We start from the raw sequence: 15,997 nt of genomic DNA on the forward strand, positions 1-15,997 counted from the left end.
TAAAAGTTCTTGAAACTTAAACAAAATAATATGTAAATTTCATCTTGAGGTGTGATGAGGTATTTTCCCATATTTGTCTTGTACTCTTGTTGTTGACGTTTATACTTTAAATAGTGCTTCGTTCCACAATGTTATAACTGGTATGATTTAAAGTAAAAGTAGAATGTAGGTAGGTAGGTAATCATCATTATACTACAAGATGAAGTTGAGAAAGCAATATACATAGACGTTAATTATAAAAAAATAACAATTATTTGGTATTTATTAAAATTTTAAAATTTAAAATTAGGGACAAAATTAAAACAAAATAAAGTGAGTCTTAAACATTGAACTTATAATTACATTTTGTCATTGAATAGAAATTTAAATTTCGCATATCATAATGGTGTCAATGTTATAGTGAAGTGATCATAATCAATATTATATTTATACATATTAAATATAGATGGCAAATAATCATACATAATATTATGTGGTAGTAGGTATAATAGCATTAGGCACATTGCATATTATTTGCGTGTTATGTTATCCAACAATTTCAATATCTTGTTTAGTACTATCCATTTTTAGAGAATCTATAACATAATATGACAATATATAGATACATTCAGTTTATTAATAATATGTTAAAAAATAGTATAAAATGCATGTAATTATTTAAAAAATACAATTAATATTACATTAGGTACAATAATTTTTCGTATGCCTATTCGTTATTAATTTATTTGTATTCCTACAATATATTAATTTCGTACCTATAGGTACTTATATATTTGACTGTATTTTAAAGTGTTATCTTCAGTGATTTTTATCAATATTATTTTCAGAACCAATAAAATCAAAATAATCGTTAAGTTAATATGTAGTTGTATACCAGTTAAAAATATACTGTACCTTTATTTTGCAATGAATTCCAAGGCTGGGTCTCGGCTGAGCCAAATATAATAAAAAACAAATTGGTTATGAATAGCACTATTGCACCACTGATGAACACGATTCGCCATTCCGCAACTGAAGTCTAATATCATATTAATAATTAATATTACAATACAATAACAATAATTTGATATATTATATAATCAAGTAACCAACATAAACAGAAGTGAAAAATCGTATCGGGTTGATAAGCAGAAATACAAGGTTGATACTTGATTATCTATACACATAACCATACTATATAATACAGTTCGGTAGGCACACAATTAGTAGGTACTAGGTAGGTATATGTTTTGTGGACTGTACAAATGGCTTTGGCTAGTCTCAGACTTATGCAATGTATATAAGATTTGAGTCAATTTGTACCTGATCGTCGACAACGAGCCCGACGAACAGAGGGGCAATGATCCCTCCGGAAGCTGCGACTGTATTGGTGATTCCCATTAGGAGCCCTGCGTAGTTGGGCGATAGATCCATGTGATTTATGTTGAACCCGGCATTTGATGTACATCCTATGGCTACGATGAACACGTAAAGGATAATTGTCAAGTGTGTGTCTTCGATGAAGCCTAGTATGACTAAGCCGATGGTGCCACCCCACATGGATATTGTGTTCCAGATTTTTCTAGACACCGTGAGGCTGGTGATTTCGCGTTTGTTCAGAAAATCGGCAATAAAGGTGACCGGTATCTGAAGCACAAACATGGCGAGATATGGCAACGACGATAGGATACCATCATCCTTAATATCGAATTTGAGCACCGTGTGGATGAATGTTGGCATTTCAGTCAACAGTAGCCAAAAGCCCCAGTTATGGCCAATGTGCGCTAAGGCGGTGGCCCACACTGGCAACGACGTGAATATGGATTTCCATGGAGTATCTGACAACTGATCACAAAGGGGAAAAATCAGTTTGTCGTTTTTTACGTTTTTGATAATGAAAGTTAAATTAAATTAAGTTTAACATAATAATATATGTGTATTGGAGTCACAACTCACGGTTGTTGCATGTGCGCGCATGTTTAGGGTTTTACCGAGAAAGAGCTGCGAGCAATAACGGAAAATTATACGATGAAAAATACTGAAGGAGTTTTGAAAGTGAACCTATAATAAGTCTTGAAATTGCTCTTAAAATATACATATTGTACATGGCTAAATAGCTGATATTTTTATCCTCTAACTCTAAATACCTAATAGTAAGTAGGTATAGGTACCTATTTATTGACTAACAAATTTTAGTCAGAAATCTATAATTTTAATTTTAACGATTTATTTTTTCAAGTAATGATAGAGGTTAAGAAATAAGAGGTACATCTGCCGATTAATCTGTGCTATGGGGGATGGAGTGGCCGAGCGGACTAAGGCGTCGACTGCGACGCAGTCGACCCGAGTTCGATTCCTCGGCCATGGGGGGCATTTTTCTTCGGACAAGTCACGGTGTCCGGAGAACAAGTGTCGCCATCTCCCACCCGGGCATGGCAGATACTTACGGGTACCCAATCAAAAATTCTGCCAAACAAAACACACACGTGTTCCTCCCCCTACCGACTTAATAACCTACAGTAAAAAAAAAAAACTAAAAATAGCTAATGGCCTCAGCTGCCGGGGTCAAGACCAATTAAAAATAATAATAATCTGTGCTATAATTTCAATATGTAATTTTGTAGTATGGGTTTTTTGAAAACTATATTTTTATTACTTTATTAGGTAATACCTAATAGGTATGCTAATTCAGTTTGCAACTATTCAAGAGTTATCAGTTTTGTAGAATGGTTTATTAATGTTAATAATATTTATAATGTTTAAGGCTCAGTCTATCGGAATGAGGAATAGTTTAAATTTTTTTTCTTAACTTATAGTATAAATATTATAATTTATAATAGTTGGTCCTAATGATTTTCTAATCATGGACTTACAGCGCGTCATCATCGTTCACTCATTCGTTCGAATAATACATACTTTTTAGTTTGTATTATTATGGAGTATTAGAAGTAATACCACAAAATATAAATTATAAGAATAAACTCATTGTATTATGATAAATAAATAAAATTAATTTATAATAGAAGAAAATACCTTAACTCACTATTGACGACTTTATTGTGTTGTGACTGTTAGTATTATCTAATGGGTACCTACTGTTTTTTTTATTTTTGGCGTACGAAAGTCATAAAATATAAACTAAATCAACATAATACTGTCTGATTAAAAATATCACATTGAAAAATAAAATATACGTTATTACCAGATTACCTACTTGTATAACTAGGATTGTAGTTTGCGAAACGTTTACAATGCTCTTAGGCCTGTTCGAATTAGTTTATGACATTATAGTATTAGGTATCCTATTGTAATATTGTTTATTTGTGTCATATTAATCTTACACAGTTTTAATACAACAATGTAAATACTAGCCACTAGGGTAGGTATTATAATAATTATCATGCATATTGTATATTATATAAAGTTCTGAAGAAATATTTTCATGGAAATTAAAAAGTTTTGTGAACATTTTTTTAAAACAAATATATAATATACTATACGTTTAAAGTTTAACACTACTTATTTATTAATATCTAACATAAATATTTAGGAATAACAAAAACATTTTATGTTGCAAGTTTTAATTTATTTTTACACTTCACTGAAGACAATTTGCTTTGCATAGTTTTATTCATTATGATTTATGATTGCATAATATTACATAAAACTATATATAGAAGACCAGAGTGGTACTACTGTTAGATTTTGGCGATTAGTGATTGTAATGTTTTAAATTCCATCAATTCTAGACAATAATAAGTATTAACATCCAAAAGTATTAAATATTTTTCTGTTAAAAAGTCATACGCATCTTAATTATATATTATTATGTACTATGGTCCATGGAATTTAATTTATTATCCGTAAGTATAACAAAATAGGGGATTTTTGACTACCTACCCAGGACGTAAGATTTTATACTTTTGATTATTTATATGCAAATGGGTATAGGTAAGTGTGATTAAAATTTCAGCAATCTAAATCCCAGACTTAATATTGAATTACATTTTTACAATATGATAACGTTATCTACAGTTAAAACACGCCATTGATGAAACCATTATTCAATTTTAAAATCAATAATGTAACTAATCTAGTGTAGTAATTATAATCAATATTGTATACTATTTTATAATTTATAGGTACCTACTCTTAATACATTTACCTAGTGGATCCTTTGTTAATTCTTTGTTGATAAAATCGTTGAGGAATTAATATATCCATTTAACATTGAAGAGCTTAGTTATACATTTATACTTATAACTTATAAGTTATATTATAACACGTTGTTCAACATTTCATTAACACGCCTTAACCCATAACAAATTGCAACTACATGTTAATTGTATTATTATCGAACATAAACTACGAGTAAATGTATGATTTTTATAATAAAAAATTGCTGATGATTACAAAATATTTTCAGTTTTATATTATATATTAATATTTATTTTTTTGATTAATAGGAAAAAAAAATTAATGTTGTTATATTACTGTTTTTACATCTTTACAGTTCTATACTTCTATAAATTGCCAAAACATTTTTTTTTCATAACTTATACAAATATTATTAAATATTTGGTAAAAATATCAAGTCTCTTTAGTTATTCATTTTTATATACCTACAACACAAATACAGCTTTTTTCCGATTATTTTAAAAAGTAGTAGTTACAAGAAATTTTTATTTTTGACTCTTCCGAGTAGGTACGAATCAGATCCAATTTGCTACAAGATTATCAAAAACCTCCCTCTAAGTGAATATTGAAGCATTTTATAGTCATTATATACATATCAATCAAAGATTTTTAGGATTATAACTGCAATATGCATATTTTAATATTGTATGCCGCGGAACATGTATACTTCTGAGGTTTTTTAGTGAGTTGAGTTTCGGTGGTTTTCATTATATTTTCGACTACATCACAATTATAAATACATAATATTATGATTACCCGTCTATCGTGGTCGACGGTGTTGGTGAGCGACTTCTGGATGTAGTCCATCTCGGCCTGGCTGACGAACCGGTGCGTGGACAGCGACCCGGAGCCCAGCAGTAGCCAGATGGCCGTCCACGCCAACCCGAAGGCGCCGCTCAGGTAGTAGACGCTCGGCCAGCCCATCGAGCTGCTGCACAGCACACCAGAAACGGCCATCGTGACCATGGTGCCCAGCTGTATGCCACTGTTGATGAACCCGACCAACTGGCCTCGCTCGTGCGGCGGCGCCCACTTGGACATGATGCCGTGCACCATGGGGAACATGAACGCCGACGACAGGCCCTGTGCGAACCGGACGGCCACCAGGGCGGGGGCACCATACGCGTATACCACCGGCGGGCTGATGATGGTCAGCAAAGACGAGGCGGTCATGCTGCACGCCAGTAGCGTCTTGTTGTCGAATCGGCACCCGAGCACGGACGCCGGAAAGTTGGCCAGCAGGTAGCCGACGAAGAACGTGCTGAGCAGCACCGACCGCTGCGAGTTGGTCCACCCGAATATCGGCACGCGGTCGGCCAGTTCCCGAAAGTAGTCCGTCGAGTTGATCACGGGGTTCATGGCCACAATGGTGACGGACAGGTTCACCCGGATCAGGTATCCGCTGACCACGCATAGGAACAGCAGCAAGCTCTGCAGGTGCCGGAACCCTATCCCGTGCGAGGAGCTGGCTGCTGGACGTGGCGGGTGAAATGATAACGAGATTATTATTATTAATGTTATCATTATCATCGTGGTCGTCACAATACAGATTGCAGATCGGACCCAATTTCAGACCCTCCCGTAATTACTATATAATTTTCCTTGACTGATTTTCAGGCACATTATTAAATATTAATTATATGGAATATGGACCTAGTAATAATATTTGAATCGTAATGACTTAGAAGATTTTCGATTTTAATGTTTCGTTTTCAGGTTGGAAAATACCATTTGTCATATCATATAGCTTTTCACACTAGCTATCTATAACTTATAAGTGTCTATAATAATTTGTTGACTACCAATGTACGATGTATCTGTATTCTATTTATGGAAATTTCAATTTATTAGTTTAATTATTCATTTATTTATTATACTTATCTATTAAGACTTAAATATTCCATTTTTTATTTACATACATTAATAAACTATTCGTATGATATTTTATTAATCGATGTATTTGTATTATTTATTTGGGATTAATTAATATATTTACTTCAATTTTTTTATCAAACCATTCAAGTCTAAAAAGGTGGGTAAGTGGATGCCGCTCTGCTGTACAGTAGGTTACAAGTGGTCACTGTAATGGATGGTGTTAAATTTGAATTCAATGATATAATATCATTGTACAAGAAAAACGATTCTGAGCGAAAACGGTCAGTCAGCCTATGATATTACCAAGTATATTTGATGATATTATTGTGAATAAAGTAATTTATATATAACCTATTTACGTGGAGCCTTGTTTTCAATTTTCAATCCTCAGCTATAAAAGTTGAACATCTTATAAATTTTTAGTTACAAAATAATTATTAAATTATAAATTTGATAAATTTGAACTTTAAATGCTTATAAAAAAAAATTGTGCCTATGTATTTTTAATATTTTTCAACTGCTATTAGAACGATATATTAGGAGCCTTATATTAAATTTTCACGCTTTTTTACCAAACAAATAAAATTTTATTGATATTTATAGAAAAAAACTAAAAAAATAGAAACTGAAAATGTCCGTAAACAGCTCAAAATAAATCAAAATATTTGGAAAATGTTGTGGTGTATAGAAAATGCTAATATAAACATTCAGTCAACATTTCATGAACCTACGGTAATTTGTTTTAGAGTTGCACCAAAAACCAAAATCGATTTTCTCAAAAACAGATTTTGCGTAAAAATTCCCATTTTTCCTTAGTTTTTCACATCGCTTTTGAAAACTACTGGGAAATGTTTACTTTTGACCCCCCCCCCTAAAGTACCAACTAGATTCACTTTCCTATCAGAAAAGTTACCGTTAAAGAAAATCCAAGCATTTTCAGTGTCCTAAAAGGTGACGACAGACACAAAAAAAAAAATAAAAAAAAACTCATCATTATAAAATCAATACATTCATCGCTTCACTCAGAATCTAAAATACTAAAAATTGCTTATGTTTGTATGTTTTATACAATATATTACCAATATAATATTTAACTCGAACTTAGAACATGACCCAAATCTCACTTTATAGAAGGGAGTATAATTTGTAATTTATTTATTATACCTATATTTTACGTTGTGTATTATTATTAGTATCTATTTTTTGTTAACATAATTATGAATAACTAGATATTAGGTATAGATATGCGTTTTATACATCTAATGAATTAATTTAAAATATGATTGTTGCATGAATATTTAATAATGTGCCCTAAATCATTTAAGAGGATGTCAGGGCACTATTCTCTCTCTGGCCCACGCGCAACATAGACAAAACGCATTTGCGCAGAGTCGTATTTTCTATTTTTTTAAGTAATCTTAGAGTAAAATCACCAATTACAAAAAAGATAGAGAGTAATATTTTTGAGGAAATTTCATATCGATTTCTCTAAATATTGTTTCAAAACAATTTAAACATCATTTAAATTTACAACATTTTTTTGTTTATTTTGAAACTCAAATACAAAGTTAAATAACAATAAAATATAAAATTAATATGACATTCCCTCAAAAATATTATTCTCTATCTTTTTTGTAATGGGTGATTTTACTCTAAAATTACTTAAAAACGTAGAAAAACCGATTCTGCGCAAATGCGTTTTGTCTATGTTGCGCCGTGGGTCAAAGAGAGAAAACAAATATTGCGCTGACATCCTCTTAAGGGACAAAGTGAAGATGTGCACTACAGAGTCCAACCGAATTCGGGGACTTGTGCCACACCTAAGTTAGGGTCCGTAAATACGCAACCGGGCGTCAGATATTCGTTGGTAGTGGAATTCCGAAGAATCCTTCGTCCACTTGTGGTACGGGGGAGGGGTACGCCCAATTTCAACGATAGAAAGATTACTTCAGTTTCCGAGAGCAAAAATGACCCAACCATCCCTCCATCCCGGTACAAGTTTAAAAATATATAAAATATGTGGGGTAGCTTAAGAAAAATGTCCACTTCAATGATCGTGGCTTAATATATTTTCGATCTAGCTGCATTTTATGATTGTTTTGGAATTCATATTATAACTTTGAGCATTATTCCGGTTAGCGAATTCGTTCAATAATTAGAAAAAATTCACTAAATTTTATGTTTTGTCCAAACCAGTGTTAGATAAACATTAAATAATTACGAAATAGTTCTAATATCAAATGTCAATACAGTAAATACTTTTTTATTTACTACAATGTACCTACCCTATAATATATTGCATTAGGTATACATGTTTTCATTGGATTAAGCCGAAAGTTGAAGTTTGTATTTCATCTGTTCTGTCTTAAACGTTTTATCGTTCAGAGTTTTAGTCATTGCATATTTTGTTTTTAAAACAACTGAAAATAATTAGGTACTATAAATATTCCCCGGCTATGACTTATGAATATGAATTATACCTAATGATTTTTAAAACAAGTGTCTTAATTTATTATTGATATAAAATCTTTTGAGCTATAGGTAACCACTGTTTAAAGTACCGACATATAATTATTATAATGATGTAATTTACTAACCTTTATGAATAGAATTCATTTCTTGCAAATTAACCGGTTCTGTCTGTTTATCATCAAGATTTGTCATTTTTATTGTTTTAAAATATGTATCATAATTATTGAAAAAATGTAATATGGATACCTCTATTAAAATCTATTAAAATTATCTATTAAAATATTTTTATTTGTACAATTTAAATTTGTATAATATTAAAAATAAAAAGTAATTAAAATAACACGATTAAAATAATTCAGTATCTATGTAATTGATTTCTATATGATAGAGTAGTGTAATTTAAATGTATCATTTCGGTTTAATACATCATCAAATAAAATGTAGGTACTCCTCAGTATACACGCGATAAATAAATAGCGTATTAAAGACTCTGAGCACTTTTATAATAATACAGTGGTTTGAATGACATAAAAAACTGAACCACTTCACATTTTTACAATATCATAATAGTGGGGAATTGGTTAATAACAATTACACTTTAAAAAAGTATAACTTAATAATAATTAGAGGTGTGTATATAGGTGTATAATATACTGTATACAAAATATTGTAGTATTTGACGCTCGAGTGTGAAAAATGATTTACATTTTAACATAATAAATTAAGAAATTTGTATAACACAAAAGTTATCGTAAAATATATTAAGTGTGTAGAAAAATAACAAGGTATTTTAAACATGTAAAACGTGTAAATTCACAAACCTTGTCTCATTTAGAAATGCTTTTTGGTAATTATTTTTAAATGCACCGTGGTTACAATATTTAAGTGGCAAATTATATATTAGTATTATACCTAAGTTGTAAAGAATACGTTTTAAGATAATATTTATTGTTATTTGTTAATATAAATAAAAACAATAATTTACTATTAATAGATTAAATTATTTAATACCTATAATTTAATTTTTTTGGTTCAGATGATCATTGAAATATATAAATCGCTTTCGATTTTTTTTACAACTAGGTAGTAGGTATATTAGGCAGGCACACTGTACAGTAGATATGTGTAATAATAATAGTATGAACATTTTATAATTATCCGTAGCTTATGGTAATGGTACTTATGTCTGAAAATTAAAATAAATAATTAATAAAGTTAAAGTACCATGTCTAAGAGGTATAACAACCTTCTAGAAGTTTTAAAAAGTGAGTGATAGTCGACGGATACTACTTATAAGTTGCTTCTGAATCTGCAGAAGAGGACAGAGCAAAAAAGTATGTAGTCAAAAAAGTATGTAGTAAGATAAAATACAACTGCTTGTGTAGTTTTGTCTACTTCTCCGAGGCAACTGTAATCTTTGTGGGTAGTTTCTATCTCTGGCTGAATGGAGATTTTGAGCGTTGTAACACGAAGGGGTGGTCTTACCTTTTTACATAAAAACACGATTGCGCATCATGAACTATAGCCTATAGGTGTCGTCCTTAAAATAAAATTGGTAATGTTACAAATAAATAATAGTTAAGAAAGCTCACTTCTGCGAGCGTGCCAAAATTCCCGGTTTCCAAACGTATTTTAATACAATAGAATAAATTATAATTTCAAATAATTAATTTAAAGAGAATTCGGAAACCTTTATATTTTGGTACCTATTTTTTAATATTGGCCAGTATGAATCTATATTAAATACTCATATTTTGATATTATTTAATACTGACCGGTATGAATTTACTTTTAATAGAACAGTAAATTAAAACTTAATACAAACAATCATTAAATAATAACATTGGCGTATAGACTTTTAAATAAAACATAATAGGTACCTATAGGCTATAGATGGCTATACACGTACCTATACCTACGTAATATGAATATGTATTACTCTGCAGCGTAATAATAAGGTATAGATACGACTAATACAATAATAAGAAATAATTATAATATATGCAATCAAATTAAATATATTATATAAGTATAATATATGGTACCGCCAATGATTCACTATAAAATATAATAAAGCAAATACCTAGCCAATATCATTAATTCCTAACACGATATTGTCAATGCCTCATTAACAGACAATACAGGCAATGTTGTAAAAATCAAATATTTTTTTTAATATGTTTATAACTATGATTACGGAATTTATGGTAAACAATGATATCATTTTTCAACAAAATATTTATATTATGGGTTAAAAATTTAAATGACGCTGCATATTGCACAGAAAATTTGATCGATAATAAGGTACCTTATATGTTATGCAATATGCAATGTGTTATATAGTACGCGTGCGTACTCCGTGGGTACAAATATTATACCTAACAAATAAGTTGTCCGTTATCGCAGTTTATATTGTATACTTACCATAAAGATGTATCCGGAGGTCGACTATCTTTTACTTAATACTGTACGATCGTCGACATATAGCCCGAAAGTATGTTATTACTATAATATACCTACTAATTAGATAAATCAATTTTACAGCGCAGACATGTTTTTAATCCAACAAGTAAAATGAAATATACATTTTTATCAGTTATGGCTGAAAAAGGTTGGAATTACCGTATCATTACATAGGAAACATTGCTAAACATTGCTAAATGCATCATTGCCTGAAAATAATGGGCATTTACATACATAGAAGTGCAGTGACGTATTTATGGGGGGGGATATGGGGGATAGATCCCCTCCCTTGACCTTTTTTTTTAGTTTAGGTATAAAGTTTAAGCTGCAGTACTGTTGCTATTTATATTTTATAATTTTGTTATCCTGTGGGCTGCGAGTGATATTACCCAACAATAACAACAAAATTAAAATAGGACTATATTCGAGAGAAGTCGGGTAAAACCCGCTAGTACCTAACCTATTATACTGTTATATTCGTAGAACACGAAACTAATTGCGACAGCGGACAGAAAACGATAAGGAATTCGTAAATTTTAAAATAAATATTAAAAAAGGTGGATAAGTGGATGTTGCTCTGCTGTACAGTAGGTTACAAGTGGGTCACTGTAATGGATGGTGTTAAATTTGAATTCAATGATATAATATCATTGTATAAGAAAAACGATTCTGAGGGAAAACGAGTCAGCCTATGATTTTACCAAGTATATTTGATGATATTATTGTGAATAAAGTAATTTATATATAACCTATTTACGTGGAGCCTTGTTTTAAATTTTCAACCCTTAGCCATAAAAGTTAAAAATGTATACATGTATACATTTTTAACCACCAAATAATTAATAAATTATAAATTTGTTAAATGTTGTCAAAATTTGAACTTTAAATGCTTATAAAAAAAAATTGTGCCTATGTATTTTTAATATTTTTCAACTGCTATTAGAACGATATATCAGGAGCCTTATATTAAATTTTCACGCTTTTTTACCCAACAAATAAAAATTTATTGATAATTATAGAAAAAAAAACTAAAAAAATTGAAAACTGACAATGTCCGTAAACAGCTCAAAAAGAGTCAAAATATTTTCAACATTTTATGGTGTATAGAAAATGCTAATATAAATATTCATGCTTTCTTGTCACAGAGAGGTCGAAATTACAACAGATGAAGTAATTGATGAGTTGTGCTTAAAAAACAGAAAACTAGAGTTTATTTTATAAATTAATAAAACAGAGTAAAATTAAAATCAATATTATTGTTTTTATTGTTAGCCTTACATGGAGTAACTAACAAAAGGTTGCATCAACACTAAAAAATTTTGATATCCCCCTCCTCAAGAAAATCCTATATACGCCCCTGTAGAAGTGCACAGACTCTGGTTCAGGCCTTCAGGGGCAGCATGCGATTAAATACGGTCCATTTTCCAATAGTATATTTTAAAAATAGAGCTATTGTCGTACGTTTTTGAAATAGCCAATAGGTCACACAAATGTACACTAACTATATTGGCGTAGAGAAAAAATGCAAAATTGATTTTTGTTCATAATTTTTAAACGTTTCTACATATTTTCTAAAAAATATATAAAAATTGTTTTACACTATAAATTATAATGTACATTGTTTATAATTTACATGAATATAATTTTATAGAAGTAAAATTTATTGTGGCCTATATTTCAAAATTCATATTTAAATATTTGGCGGCTGCGACTACCCGAAAAAAAGTTCAGCATATGCTGCATTTACTGTCCCCGTGCGAACACCTAAATTTAAGTACTTCCCACTCGATAATATCGTATACAGTTAAATTTTATCAGAAATATCGTTATTCACTATTAATTAAAGTTAATTCTTTAATTTACAATTTACATATGTTTGACGGTAGCATATATATATATATTGAGAATTAAATCTAGAAATTACCATAATATTAAGTTTAGATAAATTTAAATAGGACTAAAGTGAGGATTTACGTCATATTCTACTGTAGTATTTAAAGTCTTTATTTAACAGTGAACAGATTTTTATCATGTTTTTCTTTAAAGTACCGTAAAATGGTGTATAAGTGTTACTTGCGTCCCAGGATTGATTTAATAGGTAAGTAGTAAATTGTTAATTGTCAAAAACAGATTACCTACTTGTGTCCCAGTGTATCTTTTTTTAACCTATAGTTGCATTCCAAATACATTCTAAAAAATCGATTGTACTTCGTTAAAATGCTATTATACAATATATTCATATTCTTGCATATACTCATAGTACTAACTATATACTATAGTTATATAGAGAAATATAGACATATTCCCATTAAAGTAGGTACCTATGTATTTTTAACTTATTTAGAAATAGTAGTTTATAATATGTCACAACGACACTGCATGTGACTGACGTGTAGGATTATATATAGTGACGTCTGCAATGTCAATCTTATCCAATGACTGAAATATTTATGTTGTGGTTACAGTAAGTTCACAAAAACCAATTCGTATAATTGATTAACACTCAAACGTAGTATTAATGTATAAAATACTTACAATAACTACTTAGGTACCTATACTCTGTTCAAGTTAAGAAACGTAGTCGGCGGTCGACTGGCGACTTGTGCTCAAGAACGTGGCAATACTACACAGCAGGTATACAGATAATTGACTGGGTGAGGTGTAAAACCGGGGTTTTCCTGACTGAGGCCTGACGAAAATTGATCGCCATCGACTACGTTTCTTAACTTGAACAGAGTATAGTTAACGTATTTATTTTACACTTGACTATACCTACTGTTCTTTAATTTATAAATTAACTTGTTATTTCATAGAATATCGCAAATCTAAACTTTAACTGCTTACATGTTATATATTTTGTAAGCATGGTGTTTACTGTTTATTATAATAAATCAATAATAACTCACGATTTATATTGAATATTATATTTAGTGATAGGATAACATTGATAATAATGTGGATATAGCCAACTTTCGTCCCTGAAATGAGACTCAAGTTACCTAGCGAATTTACTATACCATAAAATATTACTTTTTTGGGATGCAAGTATGCAGCTGCTCAGCCTCTAATAGCATTGATTAACATAATAATGTATAAGAAATTCTTATAGGTACTATATATTTAATATTATAATTAATATAATAGTATTTATGTATATGATATTATATATAGGTTTAAGGAATAGTTATGACTTATATTATTATTAAATGCATTTTACTAAATTTTACTTATTTAATGGGTTATTTAAGTAAAATTAAAATGTTTCAATTATAGGTGCTTATAATAGCATGCGGTTGTACCTACTCATCATGATTTATAAATAGATAGGTACTATATTGTCTCATAATATATATTATTAAAATTGTATGATATATTCGAGAATTAAATCTAAATCAGAGACATTATATTATTTTATTATTTAACCTATTTTGCGTAAAAATTCTCGTTTTCTCTTAATTTTTCTTTTCTTTTTCCCTACTCTTTCGAAAACTATTAGGAATTTTTACTATTGACACTGCAAGTACCAACTAGACAGACAGACTATGACAGACAGACAAAAAAAACACACATCACTGTAAAATCAATACATTCATTGCTCCGCTCAGAATCTAAAAGAGGGTTCTCATTTGAAAAACAGATACTTGTATCGCCACAGAATACTCCAGTACAAAAATTAGTATAAAAAAAGTAGTACCTACAAAGTAGTACAAAAAATTGAAAAAGCTGGATAAGTGGATGTCGCTCTGCTGTACAGTAGGTTACAAGTAGGTCACTGTAATGGATGGTGTTAAATTTGAATTCAATGATATAATATCATTGTATAAGAAAAACGATTCTGAGCGAAAACGGTGAGTCAGCCTATGATATTACCAAGTATATTTGATGATATTATTGTGAATAAAGTAATTTATATAGGTATAACCTATTTACGTGGAGCCTTGTTTTAAATTTTCAATCCTTAGACATAAAAGTTAAACATTTTATAAATTTTTAACTACAAAATAATTAATAAATTATAAATTTGATAAATGTTGTCAACATTTGAACTTTAAATGCTTATAAAAAAAAAAATGTGCCTATGTATTTTAATATTTTTCAACTGCTATTAGAACGATATATCAGGAGCCTTATATTAAATATTCACGCTTTTTTACCCAACAAATAAAATTTTATTCATATTAATAGAAAAAAAAACCAAAAAAATTGAAAACTGACAATGTCTGTAAACAGCTCAAAAAGAGTCAAAATATTTGGAAAATTGTATGCTGTATAGATAACGCTAATATAAACATTCAGTAAAATTTTCATGTACCTACAGTTATTACTTTTTTAATAACACCAAAATAACAAAACCGCTAGATGAGAAATCTAATGAATATCCAATATTGTAAAAATATGAATTTCAAACGCTCATAAAAATTTTATATTACATTTTCAAATCTTAGATTTAAAAAGAAAAATTTAATGAATTCTCAACTCAAAATAATTTGCTAATTTTCGTGATTTTTTCGTATTTTGTCAAAATTTGAACTTTAAATGCTTATAAATAAAAACTGTGACTAAGGGTTTTTAATTTTTTTCATCTGCCTTTGAAACAATAACCTAGGAGCCTTCTATTAAATTTTCAAGCTTTTTTACTCTACAGATAAAATTTTATTGATATTTATAGAAAACAAAACTAAAAATATTGAAAACTGACAATGTCCGTAAACAGCTCAAAAAGAGTCAAACAATTTTCAAAATGTTATGGTGTAAAGAAAATTCTAATATAAACATTCAGTCAAAATTTCATTTTTACTTTTGACCCCCCAAAGTACCAACTAGATTCACTTTCCTATCAGAAAAGTTACTGTTGAAGAAAATCCAAGCCTTTTTACTGTCCTAAAAGGTGATGATAGACACAAAAAAAAAAAAAATAAAAAATAAAATAAAAAAAAAACTCACATCATTGTAAAATCAATACATTTATCGCTTCGCTCAGAATCTAAAATTTGAAAAATTGCCTTTGAGT

The 15,997-nt window shown here is 29.6% G+C and overlaps 1 protein-coding gene across 2 annotated transcripts; it reads right to left on the bottom strand.

Moving 5' to 3' along the window:
• Positions 1-233: 233 nt before the first annotated feature.
• LOC132941806 (putative inorganic phosphate cotransporter) lies at positions 234-9,000 on the bottom strand. Of its 2 annotated transcripts, none has more exons than XM_061009986.1 (5): positions 8,649-9,000; positions 4,933-5,645; positions 1,303-1,824; positions 895-1,018; positions 234-575 (listed from the first exon to the last, which is right to left on the bottom strand). In XM_061009986.1, exons 1-5 carry the CDS (start codon positions 8,713-8,715, stop codon positions 526-528), a joined length of 1,476 nt encoding a protein of 491 aa, XP_060865969.1. In that variant the 5' UTR covers positions 8,716-9,000; the 3' UTR covers positions 234-525. The 2 variants fall into 2 exon arrangements, with proteins under 2 accessions (XP_060865969.1, XP_060865968.1); XM_061009985.1 differs by having other exon boundaries at positions 4,933-5,648.
• Positions 9,001-15,997: the final 6,997 nt, after the last annotated feature.

This window comes from Metopolophium dirhodum, chromosome 3, assembly GCF_019925205.1.
Source record: "Metopolophium dirhodum isolate CAU chromosome 3, ASM1992520v1, whole genome shotgun sequence".
In the NCBI taxonomy this organism is placed as follows: Eukaryota; Metazoa; Arthropoda; class Insecta; order Hemiptera; family Aphididae; genus Metopolophium; species Metopolophium dirhodum.

Excerpts from the sequence above, each read along its gene's own strand:
- LOC132941806 (XM_061009985.1), bottom strand. The coding sequence starts at position 8,715 with ATGACAAATCTTGATGATAAACAGACAGAACCGGTTAATTTGCAAGAA. Across the intron at positions 5,649-8,648 it reads AATGAATTCTATTCATAAAG|CAGCCAGCTCCTCGCACGGG; the intron begins GTTAGTAAATTA and ends CGCCACGTCCAG. Across the intron at positions 1,825-4,932 it reads CCGTCGACCACGATAGACGG|TTGTCAGATACTCCATGGAA; the intron begins GTAATCATAATA and ends CTTTGTGATCAG.